The following is a 17548-nucleotide window of genomic DNA, read 5'->3' on the forward strand; positions in this document are numbered from 1 at the left end:
AATCCCAGTGCCTCCAGAGCGCAAGTGCAAATCCAAAATCAAAAGTGAATGTCTCACTTCATGTTGGGTCTCACTTTAAAAACATTTTTCTCACATCCCATGTCACACCTCAGGACCCAATCATAGATTCTTAATTTGTCTGGTACTGCCTAGGGAGACAGTGCTTGTAGGATCTATTTCCTATCTCTTTGGTTTCTACTTCCTTTCATTTTGGGCTGGTCTATCCTACACATCTCAATGGTAAAGGTTGCTGTTTGATTACATTAAAAGGCAAAAGGAAGATAATGCTATTTTCACACATTTATAAGGAAAGACTGAGTTGAATTTTGGACTCATTTAGCTGTTGATACATATGAGACATCTAAGCAGAAATCCAGCATGCAACTGATGAGTGGAGGACTGCAGATCAGGAGAGATTTAGATTAGAGAGGAATTTGAATAGAGGTAAAAAAAATGAACCCATGAGACCTGATGAGTCAACAGTGATAGGACAAAGAAAGGGAAAAGACCCAAGGTCAAATTCTAAAAGAAAAACCTTTATTTAGGAAACAGAACATGGATAAGAAGTCAATAAAATAGATTTTAAAATGGCCAGTTAGAAAGAGAGCAAGAGTAATTTCATAAAAATTTTATTAAAAGAATATTTTCATAAAATAGCATCCAGGAAAAGAGGGTAAAAAACAATGTAAAATTCTAACAAGTAGATCACCATGAATAAGGACTGAAAAGGCTATCTGATTTAGCATTTAAGAAATCACTGATGATCTTGGAGGCAATTTAGTTGAGTATTAAGATTATGAGTTAAAAAGGCTTTTCTTGGAGTTTGGCTATGAAAGGAAAGAAATAAAGGATTACAGAACAGAGCTAAGTTTTTTTGAGTTTATTCATTTCTGTTTTGTTTTTTAAGATAACTGACATCTATCTTGTGTTGGTAGGCAACAGAACAAGAACTAGTTAGGGATGGCTTTGAAGAGATGATTGAGGTACCTAGCAACCAGGAAAGCCAACAGGGGCAGGGTTATCAAGGGCACAAGCAGAAGAAGTGAACTTCATCAACAGACATAAAAACATCATCATTCAGCTCATCATCCAAAAATGGATTAAAGGAGAAGAGAAAATTAAATACCTGTATTTTCACACTATATTTCCATCACAAATGAAACCTTTAGGCATAATTATTTTTTCTTAAAAGTTTCTCTTCTGAATAATTTGCCAGATTAATTTTATTATTACATAAATATATATTAAACATTTCATTTTGTAAAAGTACCTCATACAAATGAAATTAGGATGAAATTCCATTCTTATATTCAATATATAATCTGATATTTCTATAGTTTAAAAGTTCCCATTAGTATACACAAAGAAATCTAGTTTACTATATTGAAATAAAATGAAAATAACGGGCATTTAATCCTTCAACACACTCAATTCTAACCAATGTCTGTATTAAATTCTGTATTCACATCTATAATTCATATATATATAACTAAAACAATAATTATAACTGAATAATTCTACAAAACTGTTTCAAATTCTCATTTATGCACACTCAAAGGTCAGATAAGAAACCAATGACAATCTATACCATCATATTTTTGATGAAAAGTAGTAGCCAATAGGCTGTGTTTTATATCGCATTTCCATAAATAATTGAAAGTTTTTTCAAAGCACAGACAATCCACTGCCAAGACACACTTACTAAATGTTTAAAACTAAAAGCACTTACTATAGTATTCTTGTAATCCAGCAAATATCTATTTGTAAGATATGTGAGCATAAGATCTCTCACATTACCTTCCATTTTACTTACTATAAGAACATAGAATTAATGCAAGCGGTCCCTCAATATAATTCTGAAAGTCACAAACAATTCCAAAAAATATGTTTTTATTGTGCTATTATTTTGTGTTATTATAAAGCACTGGCTGCTTCAAAAATCATAGGTACTATATTCAAACATGCCAGTTTATTGTACTGTAAAAAAAACAAAATTTTCAAGAAAGTTCAAAATATATTTGTATCAATAATACCAAACATAAAAAATAATAGTGATGCCAAATATATAAATTTATTCATTATTTTAATTAAGTTATGTCAATGAATTTTTTTATTTTCATTTCATTTTCAAGTGCATGGTATAGAATTCTAACTGAAAAGTCATCAGTATGCAAGCAGAAAAAAACCCATAAAATATTTAAACATTAATTCAAAAGAGGAGGACACTAAACTGAATAGCAAGCAGATACAGAAGACTATGTAATAGGAAAAATATTCAACTATTCTGCAGAAACCCTTACTGAAAGATGAGCTGCCATGTTCAATTCATTCATTCAAAGTTTTACTCCAAAGCCTGTATAAGGCAGATATATGAAAGAAGGCTTCTGAGCAAAACAAAATGTCTGCCATGTTCATAGAGTGAGCAGTAGTCCTCATGATGAAGACTGACACAACATATAAAATAACTTGGCTCCTAAAAGGGACTGATGAAAGTTTAATGTATTGGCATATGACTCAGAGGAAAAACAAAAGCCTAGTTTTTCAGCTATTCCCATTGTAAATACAAATATACACTTTTAATGTATCATTAACAATATTTAAAAACATCTACAGTAAAAACTCATCTTTAATATACTTCTTACTTTCTGGATACTCAATATTTAATTCTAACTTATGCCAAAATTTGAAATCTCTGAGATAATAATTTTGATGCCTATTAGATTTCCAAATAGTACTTTTAAGAAATGGATGGATTAGGGTAGCTGGGTGGCTCAGTGGATTGAGTCAGGCCCAGACACTGGAAAGTATGTATAAATATATGCAAAAGTAGATGGGGGAAAGAAGGTAATATTAAGAAAAATGAGAAAACAAACAAAATGGAGTAAATTTATATTCCATAAAGAAGTGTGTGAAGTGAACAGGAAAGAATAAAAATACACTGTAAGGGAAAAGAGATTGGAGAGAGGAAATATTTAATACTTAAGTGCATTGAAATCAACTTAAAGAGGGAAGAACTGGGGCAGAGAATTGATTGGCACCCTATAGAGAAGTAGGTAACAAAAAGACTGGTGGAGAGGGAAGTCATATTAGGAAGGGAGAGGGCAGGGGTCAGGTAGCTTAAAAAGATCCTAAAGAAGAATAAGAGGGGAATGAGAAGGGAGAAAGGGAAGTACAATAAGGGAAGTGATTAGGGAAACTGATTAAAAACAAGACACTGGTACAGAAGGAAATAGTAAAAGAAGAAAAGACAGGACAAGGAAAAAGAATCAAAATATCTGGGAATACACAGTTGATAATTATAACTTTGAATGCGAATAGGATGAACTCGCCCGTAAAATGGAAGCAAATAGCAGAGTGGATTAGAAACCAAAATTCTACCATACATTGTCTACGAGAAACACACATGAGAAATGCAGACATATATAGAGAAAGAATGAAAGGATGGAGCAAAATCTATTGGGCTTCAAATGAGAAAAAGAAGGCAGGGGTTTCCATCATGATCTTGGACAGAGCGAAAGTAAAAGTACATCTCATTAAAAGAGATATGGAAGGTAACTACATCCTAATAAAAGGCAGTATAAACAATGGAAGAAATATCAGTACTCAACATGTCTGCACCAAATGGTAAAGCTTCTAAATTTCTAAAGGAGAAGCTAGTGGAGCTCAAGGATGAAAGACAGCAAAACTATACTAGTGGGGGATCTCAACCTTCCCCTATCAGATCTAGATAAATCAAACCAAAAAATAAATGAGGAAGAGATAAGACAATTGAATGAAACCCTAGAAAAATTAGAGTTAATAGATACATGGAAAAATAAATAGGGACAAAAAAGAATACACCTTCTTTTCAGCAACACATGGAACATTCATAAAGACAGATCATGTAATAGGGCAGAGAAATATGGCAAACAAGTGCAAAAAAAGCAGAAATAATGAATTCAACCTTATCAGATCATAATTCAATAAAAATAGTTATTAGTAAGAATACATGGAGAGAATAACAAAAGATCAGGAATATCAAGGGAAATAATGAAAAAAAAATGTGAAGGAAGGGGGCCTAGCAGTACCAGATATTACACTGTATTATAAAGAAGTGGTCTTCAAAACGGTATGGTACTGGCTAAGAGACAGAAGGGAGAATCAGTGGAATAGACTTGGGGTAAGTGACATGATAAACCCAAAGAGCCCAACTTTGGGGACAAAAATCCACTATTTGACAAAAACTGCTGGGAAATTTGGAAAATAATATGGGAGAGATTAGGCTTAGATCAACATCTCACACCCTACACCAAGATAAATTCAGAATGGGTAAAAGACTTGAATATAAAGAAGGAAACTGTAAGTAAATTAAGTGAACACAGAATAGTGTACTTGTCAGATCTCTGAAAAAGGAAAGATTTAAAAACCAACCAAGAGTTAGAAAAAAATTACAAAATGTAAAATAATTTTGATTATATTAAATTAAAAAGTTTTGTACAAACAAAAACAATGCAACCAAAATCAGAAGGGAAACAAACTGGGAAAAAATGATATAATAAAAAATTCTGACAGAGGTCTAATTACTCAAATATACAAGGAGCTAAATCAGTTGTATAAAAAAATCAAGCCATTCCCCAATTGATAAATGGGCAAGGGACATGAATAGGCAATTTTCAGGCAAAGAAATCAAAAGTATCAATAAGCACATGAGAAAGTGTTCTAAATCTCTAGTAATTAGAGAAATGCAAACCAAAACAACTCTGAGGTATCACCTCACATCTAGCAGATTGGCTAAAATGAAAGAAGGGGAGAGTAATGAATGCTGGAGGGGATGTGGCAAAACTGGGACATTAATGCATTGTTGGTGGAGTTGTGAACTGATCCAACCATTCTGGATGGTAATTTGGAACTATGCTCAAAGGGCTATAAAAGAGCGCCTGCCTTTTGACCCAGCCATACCATTGTTGGGTTTGTACCTCAAAGAGATCACAGATAAACAGACTTCTACGAAAATATTTATAGTTGTGCTTTTTGTGGTGGCAAAAAACTGGAAAATGAGGGTATGCCCTTCAATTGGGGAATGGCTGAACAAATTGTGGTATATGCTGGTGATGGAATACTATTGTGCTCAAAGGAATAATAAACTGGAGGAATTCCATGTGAACAGGAAAGACCTCCAGGAATTGATGCAGAGTGAAAGGAGCAGAGCCAAAAGAACAATGTACACAGAGGCTGATACACTGTGGTGATATAGAATGTAATGGACTTCTGTACTAGCAGCAATGTAATGACCCAGGACAATTCTGAGGGATTTATGGTAAAGAATGCTACCCACATTCAGAGAAAGAACTACAGGAGTGGAAACACAGAAGAAAAACAACTGCTTGAATACATGGGTTGATGCGGACATGATTGGGGATATAGACTTGAAACGACCACACCAATGCAACTATAAATAATATGGAAATAAGTCTTGATCAATGACACATGTTAAAACCAGTGGAAATGCGTATTCGTTATTGGGGAGTGGGGGAGGGGGGTCTAAAGGGAATGGGGGAGAACGGGAAAGTAAGAACATGAATCATGTAACCATGGAAAATTTTTCTAAAAAATAAAAAAAATTTAAAAAAATAAGACAGAAGGTAAGGATTTTAAATAAAAAAGAAAGAAAGAAATGAATGAATGGATTTGTTATGAAAAACTGCTTTTGTGAAAATCTATTTAACTTGTTTACCATAATAGGAACCAATCAAATTATAAAAAATACAAGTGCTATACAACACACACAAAGACTCTTTTAGTTAATAAATATTATCTTAATACTGATATACTGATATACCTCTTAGTACTTTTCCTACTGGTAAAAAGTAAATATTATTTTAGGAAAGGAAAAATTATGAAGCTATGGTTTTAAAGTCAACTAGTATTCTATAGCAGCATTTGAAACTTACTGTGTTGTAAAACTTCTCTGAAATTAAGAGCTTGAGATTTTCTAATGTTATATTCATTATCCTGGGAAATGTTGGTCTCACCTTGATTGACAGGGGAGGCAGTTGGCGAGATCGGAATGCTCCCAGATGCCGTGAGCCAGAGGCAAAAGTTGGTTGGCCTGAGAGTATAAATACCCTAACAGCCATCTGGAGGGGGTTTTCTCTCTGACTTTGGACTTTGGTCCCTAGATCTTTATGTCTCTGAATCTTCCTAGCTCTTTAGATCTCTGGGTCCCTGGGTGGTGAAGGGAGGAAAGGAGGTCTGAAGAAGAAGAGGGTGGTAGGATTTGAACTTCCTGAAAGCTGTGAAGGCAAATACATCACCAAACACTGATAGTGAGGAGCTGAGAAGGAAATTATCAACACAGCTGTATCAACAAAGCAGACTACTCTCTGGTTTGGCATTGGCCAGGCTAAGCCAGAGGGGTTATGAAGAATAAAGCTCCACCTTCTACTAAGTCAATAGCCTCTAGCCCTGAGTGATTACAGATTATAGATATTAGATTGACAGGGTCTCCAATCCCCAACCCTTATCCTCATTATCCTTTCCCTTATTACAGATTACAGATAAAGTATTTAATAAGTACCTTTCTGAGCATTCTTTATATATCACAACCCTTGGGGAGGGAGCAATGCAGTCAGATAAACAAACGTGATCCAAGGCTAATCAGAGCCCAATATTAATAACTGATCCAACCCCGGGTTGGACCTGAAAGGGTTACCCATCCACCTAACCTTTTGGGTCCCTCCCTGGGCAATTATTATTGAAAGGGGATTATAACAACTAGCAAGGGTGATTGGGGTTGGTGTTCCTCCATCCCCAGCACCTAGGGAGAATACAAAGATACAGCCACCTCACTGGTATCTATATCTCCATTAGGACTTAGGACCCTCTATTCTTTATAACACTAATCATATTCATTTTCTCAAAAGAGGGAAAATAAGTCAGTGAACAATGTTAAAAAGACAAATAATCAATGCTACTTAAATGTTTAAGATCTAAAAATATTGTGTAGCAGTCCTAAAATTATAATAAACTGTGCCAACTTATTATATTTTTGAATCTGCTATCACTGAAATCTCTGTTTTTGTAATGCAGGGTTGCAGCAAAAGCTCTTGCTTTTGCAAACCAACTGTAGCAGCCCTGACAGTTGGAAAGAATGGAATATTGACCTGAATCTCACGGCAAAACCGTTGGAGCCTGGGAGTATAAATATTCCTGCAGAACCAACTGAGGAGCCTTTTGCTTTTGGGGCTTATTGGGCTTTGCCGGATTTCCCTTGACCTTTCCCTTGATATCCTGATATTCCCTGGATTTCCCCATTGGGCCCTAGGAGGAGGGTATTTTGGTGGGTGGAAATCGTGGGAATATATTAGCTTCTGTAGGCAGGCAGGAACAACTTAAATCAAGCCATCACTACATCTAATAATCTGCTAAACCGGTATTACCTCAGGGCAGTGAAATTATCCCTGACTGAGCGAGTCAGCCTCCCTCAGTCTGACCCCCTCTTCTGTGACCGTCCCCCAGCACCAGCTTCTCCCTTAGCTGCAGTTACCAGACCTCAATCCCTTTTCCCCTCAGCTTACCCTTGGCATTAATAAACCCCTTGGCTTTTATACAAAGAATTTCTGGTGAATCATTGTACCCACTAGTAGGGCAAAGGCTGCAGAAGGAAAGGAATAACTTTCTTTTATTTCTTGAGGGCTAACCCAGGCATCCATCTTGGGCAGGAAGTGGCCAGCTTTCACTTCCTGTAGGTTCCAGTTTTCACTGGCAGGGAGGGGCCTCTTTACTCCTCCCCTCAAGGGAGCTTGAAATAACAGCAGGAGGCTGAATGAAACCTTCAGCCAGGCTCTCACAATTTCTGGCTGACCTTAAGTTGCTCTGTATTAAGAGATAGCCTTCCTTGCCTGAAAGATCCAGTTGATATCACCCAGTGCCCTCAAGTACAAGCCTATTGATTAGCAGCCCTTCATATACTGCCCTTTTATTCCATAACAGTAGCAGTCCTAAAATTATAATAAACTGTGCCAAGTTACTATATTTTGAATCTGTTATCACTGAAATCTCTGTTTCAGCTTCATTTTGTAAAGAAACATATAAGTGAGTTCTAAGTAGTATAGAGAAGAGATTTTCAGCAGGGCGAAATCAGAACAGATTTAGAATATGGACATAAAACTGCTTTTTCTTCGATCAAGACAATTTCAGAAGAGTTTAAGAATAAGACAGCTTATATTAAATAATATTTGCAAATCACAGAGGGATAAATGCTCCATAAGAACTATAAAAGAAAAAGTTTAAAAAATATTGAAAACAGGTTGGTTTAATATTGTTCTTTGCCCGAAATTCAAATATAATGAAGATCTATGATTGCTATTGCCTTTTTTTGGAATAAAGAATTTTAAAAAATTTAAGAACCCCAAATTCAAGAGGAAAAGAAAAAAGGAAAAGATTCTTTTTAAAAGGCTTTGATATTTTACAATATAAATTCTTTGAATATGTATATTACATATATTCAACATGATATCCCAAAGTAATTAGTCTATAATCATATGAACTTGCAAAAAGAAATTAATTTTTTGGAACAAACCTCTTAACAGCATCCTTCTTCTGACTATCTATTCCATCCCACCATTTTGAAAAATAAGAGATTTCAGACCATATAAATTTTCTCCTTCTGTCTTCATTCAGCTTTACCACCATGTTATTCAGAATATGCTGGGTCTGGTCTCTAAAGTAGTCATTGAAAGTCTTCAGCCAACCTAAATTGAAACACAAATATACCACATAAATTTGGTTTCAGTTAAATCACTTTCTTACAGTTGGAAATCCTTTATAAGTTCTCAATGGAAAAAAAGTATATTATTAAAAATTTAAAGCATACTTTCTGTTAATTAATCAAAAGGCAAATACATACCTTCAAAATGACAAACTATTTCTTAAAATCATGAATATTAAAGTGAAATGTATAACCTGAAAACCAATAAAAAATAATACAATGCAATTACTATAATTAATCTTGTTATTTCTAATTAATTGACAGCATTTTTCCTAATTTGAGACTTTGTATAACATAAAGAATCAGAACTACTGATTTGACAGACCTGCATTTACTTCCCCCTCCATAAGTAGTACTTAAACTGCTATATTCTGTTAAGAGAGTTTTTATTAATTTCTCCCTTTTTTATATTTAAGAGGAAAAGGAGCAATAATATTTTTCAGCAAGAGACCCCCTGCTGTGCAGGTTATCAGTTAGAGACCCCCTGCTGTGCCTCTTGTCCATTAGTGACAGAAGGGTTAATGACAGTTATGACCAATGTAATGCAAGGTGGCTAACAGAAACTTTTTGGTTCTGTAATTTCTAACGGTCACAAAAAGTCATTTAGAAATCTTAGAATCTTCAGAAAGTCAGTTAGAACTTGAAGCTATAAATAGAGGTAAAGTTCCAACTGATGGGGCTTTTGCCTTCTGGCTTTCACTGTGGCTGGAAGTTTTGCTTTGGCTTAGCCTGTTAACTGCAGCCTTTTGGCTTGGCTGTAGCCTAATTGCTTCAGCCTTGGCCTGTGCTTATTTGTCTTGGGGAAATTTAAACCTATCTCATTTCTCTGGAGCTCTCCCTGATCTCTCCATCTACATTCCCTTCCCTTCCCCTGAATTTCCTTTGGGCCCTGGGTGGAAGGGAGGGCTTGGTGATTGAACATTGTGGGCTTTAGTTTCTATAGACAAGTAGAGTATCCTCAAATAAGTTACCCCTAGTTTTAGTGATTTAATAAGGACTTTACTTAAAAGGCAGTCAAATCTCCCAACTGGGAGAGCAAGCTCTCTCAGTCTAAACCTATCCACGACCCATCCCCCCACCACCACCCCTCTCACTAGCAGCAGTTAGAAAATGCCTAACCTCTTTCCCTCTGACTAACCTGAGATTAATAAATCCCCTTGTTACCTACTCAAAGCCTCTGGTGAATCATTGTATTGAAAATTGAGACAGGGGCTAAAGAGGGAAGGAATCATTTTCTTTTTATTTCTTGAGAGAACTGGAAGCACCCATCTTGGCAGGAAGTACCTACCCAAGACTTCCTCCAGCCATCAGTTTGACTGGCAGGGAGGGGCCCTCTTGACTCCTCCCTCAAGAGACTTTAGAAACTAACAAGAGAAACCCTCCAACCAAAACCTAAACATTTCTTACTGGCCCTAGTTTCCTCCCTGTATTCTCTGTCTCAAGCCTCTGGGAATAAACCTGTTTGAGCTGCCCACTCCTACATACCCCATTTCCTTTATCTCCTATATACCTTCCCTTACCTTCATTCCTCCTCCAATCACCTAACATCCTCTTTATCCTTCCTCACACGTAAATTGCCTTGTTGACCCACTCAGATTACCTTACCTATTTTTTTTTGATAACACCAAGGGGACAGTTATGGCTAGTTGCAGAAAGTTGCAAAGGGTTTTTTTTTTTTTTTTTTTTTTTTTGTCTCTGGGTCTCCTGGGGAGGGGTTGTGCACTCTCTCTGGTAGGAGACAGAGAAGGGAAATTAAGGCCTTATTGATTATTAATAACTTGTATAGATAAGGTAGATAGCTGGTGGTGATATTATTAGATAGTGAGAGTAGGAAAGTAGGCAAGGGCTTCGGCCTAGCAGAAGATACTGCTCTCTGAGGTAGATAGTTTTAGGGTCTTTTAGAGAAATTTAGTTAGGATTGGGATCTGTTAAAAATAATTATAACATTACCGCCATTTTCCTCCTTCCTATTTCCTATCTGTATTTCCTAATAATAAACTAAATGCTTTGTGTTTAATATACTGTGCACTGGCTTTTGTTCCAACTCCTACCCCCAAAATTTAACACTTTACAACCTGGTGAGCCAGCTAGGAGTTTGATTAATCTATTGATCTTCTGTTCTTTCAATATTAGGAAAAGGATAGGAGTGTAATAACCATGTTGTTCAGTATCATGATATGGATAGTGAAGGAGGTAATGACTCATTACCTCAGAGAACTCCCAATACCTGGGACTTTCACTGAGATTTTACATCCCAGTTTTGGATGGTCTCCAGTTAATACCACTTATGGGAGTAATTGCTCTGTCAAGATTGTTTCTAAGATACCAACTGTATCAAGTATTTAGTTTAATCCTTACTAAGGAAAGGAAACAACTGAAGGAGAGATTAACGGAGACTAAAGTTATATATCTTGAGGACTGCTTCTCAAAACTGACTAACACCATTGCCCACCAAGTTGAAACTATCTCCAAAGTTGAAGATAGTATCTGTCAAATGACTAAACCTATAAAGCAACAAAATGAAACTATATCTCTAAACTATGTTTAAAGTTGCTCAACTTGAAGATAGTATCTCTCAAATCACTAAAAGTATGATGTATAAAAATGAAACTATCTCCAAACAAAATGAGAGTTGTGCTCAGTCTACTAAACCTGCCTCTCCTACTATTTCTAATTCTTCCACTAAGGCACCTAAAATTAAAAGTTAAAAGAAAGAAGATTCTAACCCTAGTCTATTCCCTTTAAGAGAAGCACTAGGGGCAGCTGGGTAGCTCAGTGGATTCAGTCAGGCCTAGAGACGGGAGGTCCTAGTTTCAAATCCGGCCTCAGACACTTCCCAGCTGTTTGCCCACCCTTACCACTCTTCCACTTAGGAGCCAATACACAGAAGTTAAGGGTTTAAAAAAAGAGAGAGAAGCACCAAGCTTTAACCCTAAGAAGAATGAATTAGTAACTCTTAGGCACCACAAACCATTTACCACTCAGGATATGGAGGGATTTAAGCACAGTATTCCTTCTTTTGAGAAGGAGCCTATAGCTGTGATAAAAAAGCCAGAGAAGTTATGCAGGAAATTTGATCCAACTTGGATTGATTTTGAATATCTTCTAGATGAATTACTAATTAAAAGGGGAAAGGATAAAATTATCAAGCTTACTAATGAAGAGGGTGCAGTTCACTGGCCTAAGAATGAACCTCACTGGGATGTTAATGATGAAATGAACTATGCAAGATTCTGCCAAGCTAGGGAGGCAGTTCTTAATGCAATGAGAACTCTTTCAGATAGACCCGGTACCTGGACAAAATATAAAAAGCTCAAGCAGGAGATAGAAAATCCTTCTCAGTTCGTGAACAAACTTATAGAACTAGGAGGAAGATACATAGACATTTACTTAACAAGAAAAAGAGACATTAGACAATTGAGAAGGCAGTTTGTAACAAACTGTTGCAAAGTAGACAAGGACTATTTTAAAACCAGTTGTCCTAACTGGATGAATATGGACCTTAATGAATTAAGGAGAGTGGCAATTTATGTTTATAATAGGCATGAAATGAAAGATGCTGATGATAGTGGTTTTAATAGATGCATTAAAAAAGGAGATAAAAGCATTAAAGGGAAAAATTGATAAATTTGAAAAAAGTGATACAAGCTTTGGGTTAGCTATGGCTCCAGTGCAAGAATATACAACCCAAAGGCCAATGTACTTTACTTGTATGGAAAAAGTGGACACCTAATGATAAATTAACAGATGCTGGAATCAAGTGCTCAGCAATTTTAGAAATAATGGTGGGAACTTTAGGAAAAACTATTCTAGAAACAATAACTATCCTAGAAATAATAATAACAACAGCAACAATTTCCATATTTTGGAAATTATCAGAATAACAGAAACAGTAACCAAACTGAGGCAAATGACTTGTTAAAATATATCCCTAATGGAGCATGTCCACGTAATAGCCAAAATGTAAATCTTCCTTTATGAGAGGAATCTCAGAAAGGTGCAGATGGTCTTTTATGAAGGTTAGCCAGGGTAGAAAGGACTCTGGAATCAAATAGTGAAACATTTGATTTTCAAGACCCAGATATAATTTCACCTGTTATCCCAGTCCATTCTTCCCTATCCATAGTTATCTAGCTATGAATCACATTGTAACATGGTTCTTTACTCCAAATGATGACAAAAATGTTGATGTTATTAATGTTTGTATTTAACACTAATTTCCAGAGTTTTATTTTATGGTCTAGGAACTATAGGTGAAATGTAAAGACTCTTATGGGTGACAGTTTATATAAAAACTTTCAGTGAAGAGAAGAAACTTAGCCAGTCTAAGAAGGTCCATTCCAGATATCTGCCATTGAAAACGATTAGCTTACATCAAGGACAAGACTACATATAAAAATGGACAGTTTTTAAGGACATTGAAATTAAGAAGACTAGAAATGAACAACTAGACAATATTTACAAGAATGTTGGATTACTACAAGGACTACTACAAACAGACATTATGTTAAGGATACTGAACTTTGCGTTTAAATAAAGGTTTCTCATACATAAAGGTTTGAAATGGAATGTAATGGATAAGTGTATAATTTATGTTGTGATATTTTATGTTATTTCTTACATATATTATGTTATAAAACTTATTAGTTCTATGTAGAAATAATTATAATAATACTTTTATAGGATTATAGAAAGTTATATACTTTTATAGAAAAAGTTAAAATTAACTAAATGATAAGTAAATGATGTAAAGTGTTATAACTGTTAAATAAGATCCACCTCAGGGGGGATATATTAGATGTATAATATATTAGAATATATATTAGATGAATAAATGTATAAATGTATATACTGAGATTAGATCCACCTCAGGGGCATATATAAGATGTGTGTGTATGTGTGTGTGTGTGTGTGTATATATATATATATATATCAGATGTATATTAATTGTACATATAAGGTAAAGTGATAATGAGATTAAATCTACCCTGCCCATTTTTAGATTTAATCACCAAAGGTGTAAACACCACCACTTAATTCATAAGTGAGAAATCTGTAACCCACGTATGTGAAAGTGGGTGATGAATCAGAATTGACTGACTGCCTCCTGGGCAGTCCTAAGCAAAACACCTGTTGTGATTAGACATGTAAACTAAGAGGAAGGCACAGGAAGTGACACAGAAGATACGCTTTTAAAAGGGAGTGACAACTTCCTGTAGTGGAGTTCTTGTTCAGTTTCTGGAGCTGAAGCTTGAATGGCTGTTCTGCTCTTCTCTTTGGCCTGGAACTGGACCTGGAGGAGCTCTAGCTGGGACCTTGGACTTGGTGAGACTGTTCTTAAATCTCTCCCTTAGAACTACATGTGGTGAGTGAAAAAAGGCTGACTCCCTTAGCTTCCCTGGAGGTACTAGCCTCCAGAGCAGGGGTCGGCAACATATGTCTCTTTCTGCAGGAGCCATAAAGTCAATTTTTTTTCAGGCTCTGTTACAGGAGCTTGCACTGTTACAGGAGTGCGCACTGTGAGCACTGTATGGCTCTCACAAAATTACATTTTTAAAAATGTGGCATTTATGGCTCTCACGGCCAAAAAGGTTGCCGACCCCTGCTCTAGAGCTCCCTTGATTGGGAGGAGCCCTCATGGCTAAAACCCTTGTTAATAGACTTTTAGGCTCTCCAGCTGGGACCTCTGGAGTCCTACCAGAGTAAATCCAGGGATTAAGCACATAGTCTAGCTCTTTAAGATAGATCTCTTACTCAACCCTCTTCTCATCTCTCTACTTCTATTTTCTCTTATATTTTATAAATAAATTACTAAAAATCATTTTAGAATTGCTATTCATTCAATTCTATGGCACCCCTTCAAATATTTAGTCCAACCAAAACCCTAATTTTTACTCCTTACAGTAAATATATATGTAAATAAATATAAATATAATGTATATATATAAGGTTCTTGTTTATTTTTAGAGGTATATAATGTGCATATAAGGTTCTTATTTATTTTTTGTGTTTATAGTAATTATAAAGTATATTTGAATTAATATATTTAGGTTCTTATTTCTTTAGAATATAAGAATAGGTTTTATTTATGTAGAGTATAGTATGAATTTCGTGACTGTAATTTCTGCAACTGTATATTATCTGACACTTGCATGTTGCAAAAATTGTTTTGCTTTTTTCCTTTCTGTACTTCTTGTTTATAATATAGAGTGCAGGACAGTTTTATTTGAAAGATCTATCTCAGGGGAGATATATGTTAAGAGAGTTTTAATTAATTTCTCCCTTTTTTATATTAAAGAGAAAAAGGAGCAATAATTTTTTCAGTTAAGAGACCCCCCCCCTGCTGTGCCGATGTCCCTTAGTGACAGAAAGGTGTGGCCTAGGGGAGTTAGTCAGTTGCTAAAAGTTACAAAGGTTTTTGGTTTTTTTTTTGTCTCTGGGTTTCCTGGGGAGAGGTTGTGGTGCTAGCATTCTCTGATTGGAGACAGAGAAAGGAATTAAGGCATTAACAGTCTTATTGATTATTAATAATCTATGTAGATAGATAGTGGTGATATTATTAGATTGTGAGAGTAGGCGAGGGCTTCAGCCTAGCAGAAGATACTACCCTCTGAAGCAGATAGTTTTAGGGGTTTTTAGAGAAATTTAGTTAGGTTTGTGATTTGGGCTATAGTTACAATTATAAGGTTACTTTTAATTTTCCCCCTTCCTACTTCCTATCCATATTTCCTAATAAACTAATTGTTTTGCATTTAAACTGTGCAATGGCGTTTGTTCAAACTCCTAACCCCCAAAATTTAATCCTTCACAACTCCAAGTGGTTAAAAAATAAATTAGAGAAAACATCAAATAAAGTAAAACCTTCAGCTATATCACAATTCATTTAGAAGGGAAGATTATGATTTTATAAATCAAATTATATCCCTTTTTCAAATAAAATAGTGGGTAAGAAAGTGATTTTAAAGGGAATTCATTTTGCTAGTTCAGTGACTTTTGAGAGGGAAATCACTAGAAAAACTGGTATTTATTTATTTGCTGAAAACACATATGAATTCAACAAAAAAAATTCTTAAACTTTACATTTATCCAAGAGCTGTTGGTAACTAGAGCAGCAGTTAGGTTAATTTTTATAAGTTAAAAAAGTTCATTCAAGATATATAGGATGGGAGAGAGAGGAGACTATCTTAATCTATAAAACAAATTACTTAACTTAGTTACTAAGTTACTAAACCTAAAGTGACCACAAGATGACAGATTTAAAGGTAGAAGGGGCCTTAGAAATCATGTACTCAAATTCCCTCATGTTACAACTCCATAACTGAAGAACAACAAAGTTAAGGAACTGGACCAAGATCATGCGGGTAGTAAGTAGTCAGATTTGGGCTCCCTGGCTCCAAATCTCCCACTCATTCTACTGAACCATCTCAATATAGGGTAGTTTGTGACTTTGTCCCCGTATCAATTTTTTTTTTAACATTTATTAATAATCATTTTTAACATGGTTACATAATTCATGCTCCTACTTTCCCCTTCACCCTCCGCACTCCCCCCACCCATGGCCGACGCACATTTCCACTGGTTTTGTCATGTGTCCTTGATCGAGACCTATTTCCAAATTGTTGGTGGTTGCATTGGTGTGGTAATTTCGAGTCCACATCCCCAATCATGTCCACCCCAACCCATACGTTCAAGCAGTTGCTTTTCTTATATGTTTCCTCTCCTGCAGTCCTTCCTCTGAATGTGGGTAGCATCTTTACCATAAATCCCTCAGAGCTGTCCTGGGTCATTGCATTGTTGCTGGTACAGAAGCCCATTACATTCGATTTTACCACAGTATATCAGTCTCTGTGTACAATGTTCTTCTGGCTCTGCTCCTTTCACTCTGCATCAATTCCTGGAGGTCTTTCCTGTTCACATGGAATTCCTCCAGTTTATTATTCCTTTGAGCACAATAGTATTCCATCACCAGCATATACCACAATTTGTTCAGCCATTCCCCAATTGAAGGGCATACCCTCCTTTTCCAGTTTGTTGCCACCACAAAAAGCGCAGCTATAAATATTTTCGTACAAGTCTGTTTATCTATGATCTCTTTGGGGTAAAAACCCAGCAATGGTATGGCTGGATCAAAGGGCAGGCATTCTTTTATAGCCCTTTGAGCATGATTCCAAATTGCCAGCCAGAATGGCTGGATCAGTTCACAACTCCACCAGCAATGCATTAATGTCCCAATTTTGCCACATCCCCTCCAACATTCATTACTCTCCCCTTCTTTCATTTTAGCCAATCTGCTAGGTGTGAGGTGATACCTCAGAGTTGTTTTGATTTGCATTTCTCTAATTATTAGAGATTTGGAACACTTTCTCATGTACTTATTGATACTTTTGATTTCTTTACCTGAAAATTGCCTATTCATGTCTCTTGCCCATTTATCAATTGGGGTTAATTTTTTAAGTGCTTCCAAAAAACTATCTTGAAAGTCCAAGATTGGTGTCTCAAAAGGAGCAATCACAACAGGTACAGGCCAGCATATTTTTTCACTTTTCATTTAATTAATTAATTTACAATATTTTTCCATGGTTACATGATTCATGTTCTTTCCCTCCCCTATTCCATCCCTACTACCAGAGCCAATGAGCAATTCCACTGGGTTTTAAGTGTATCATTGTTCAAAACCTATTTTCATATTATTAATATTTGCAATAGTGATAATTTAAAGTCAACATCCCCAATCATATCCCCTTCGAACCATGTGATCAATCATATGATTTTCTTTTCTGTTTCTACTCCGACAGTTCT

The 17548-nt window shown here is 35.7% G+C and overlaps 1 protein-coding gene across 1 annotated transcript in view; it reads right to left on the reverse strand.

Annotated features, from left to right (window-relative positions):
* The window catches only part of MAN2A1 (mannosidase alpha class 2A member 1), a 220328-nt gene that overhangs the window by 155284 nt on the left and 47496 nt on the right, over positions 1-17548 (reverse strand). The window contains 1 exon segment of the mRNA XM_044662477.1: positions 8561-8732. Coding sequence (XP_044518412.1) covers positions 8561-8732 — 172 coding nt within the window.

Source organism: Gracilinanus agilis, chromosome 1 (genome assembly GCF_016433145.1).
Source record: "Gracilinanus agilis isolate LMUSP501 chromosome 1, AgileGrace, whole genome shotgun sequence".
In the NCBI taxonomy this organism is placed as follows: Eukaryota; Metazoa; Chordata; class Mammalia; order Didelphimorphia; family Didelphidae; genus Gracilinanus; species Gracilinanus agilis.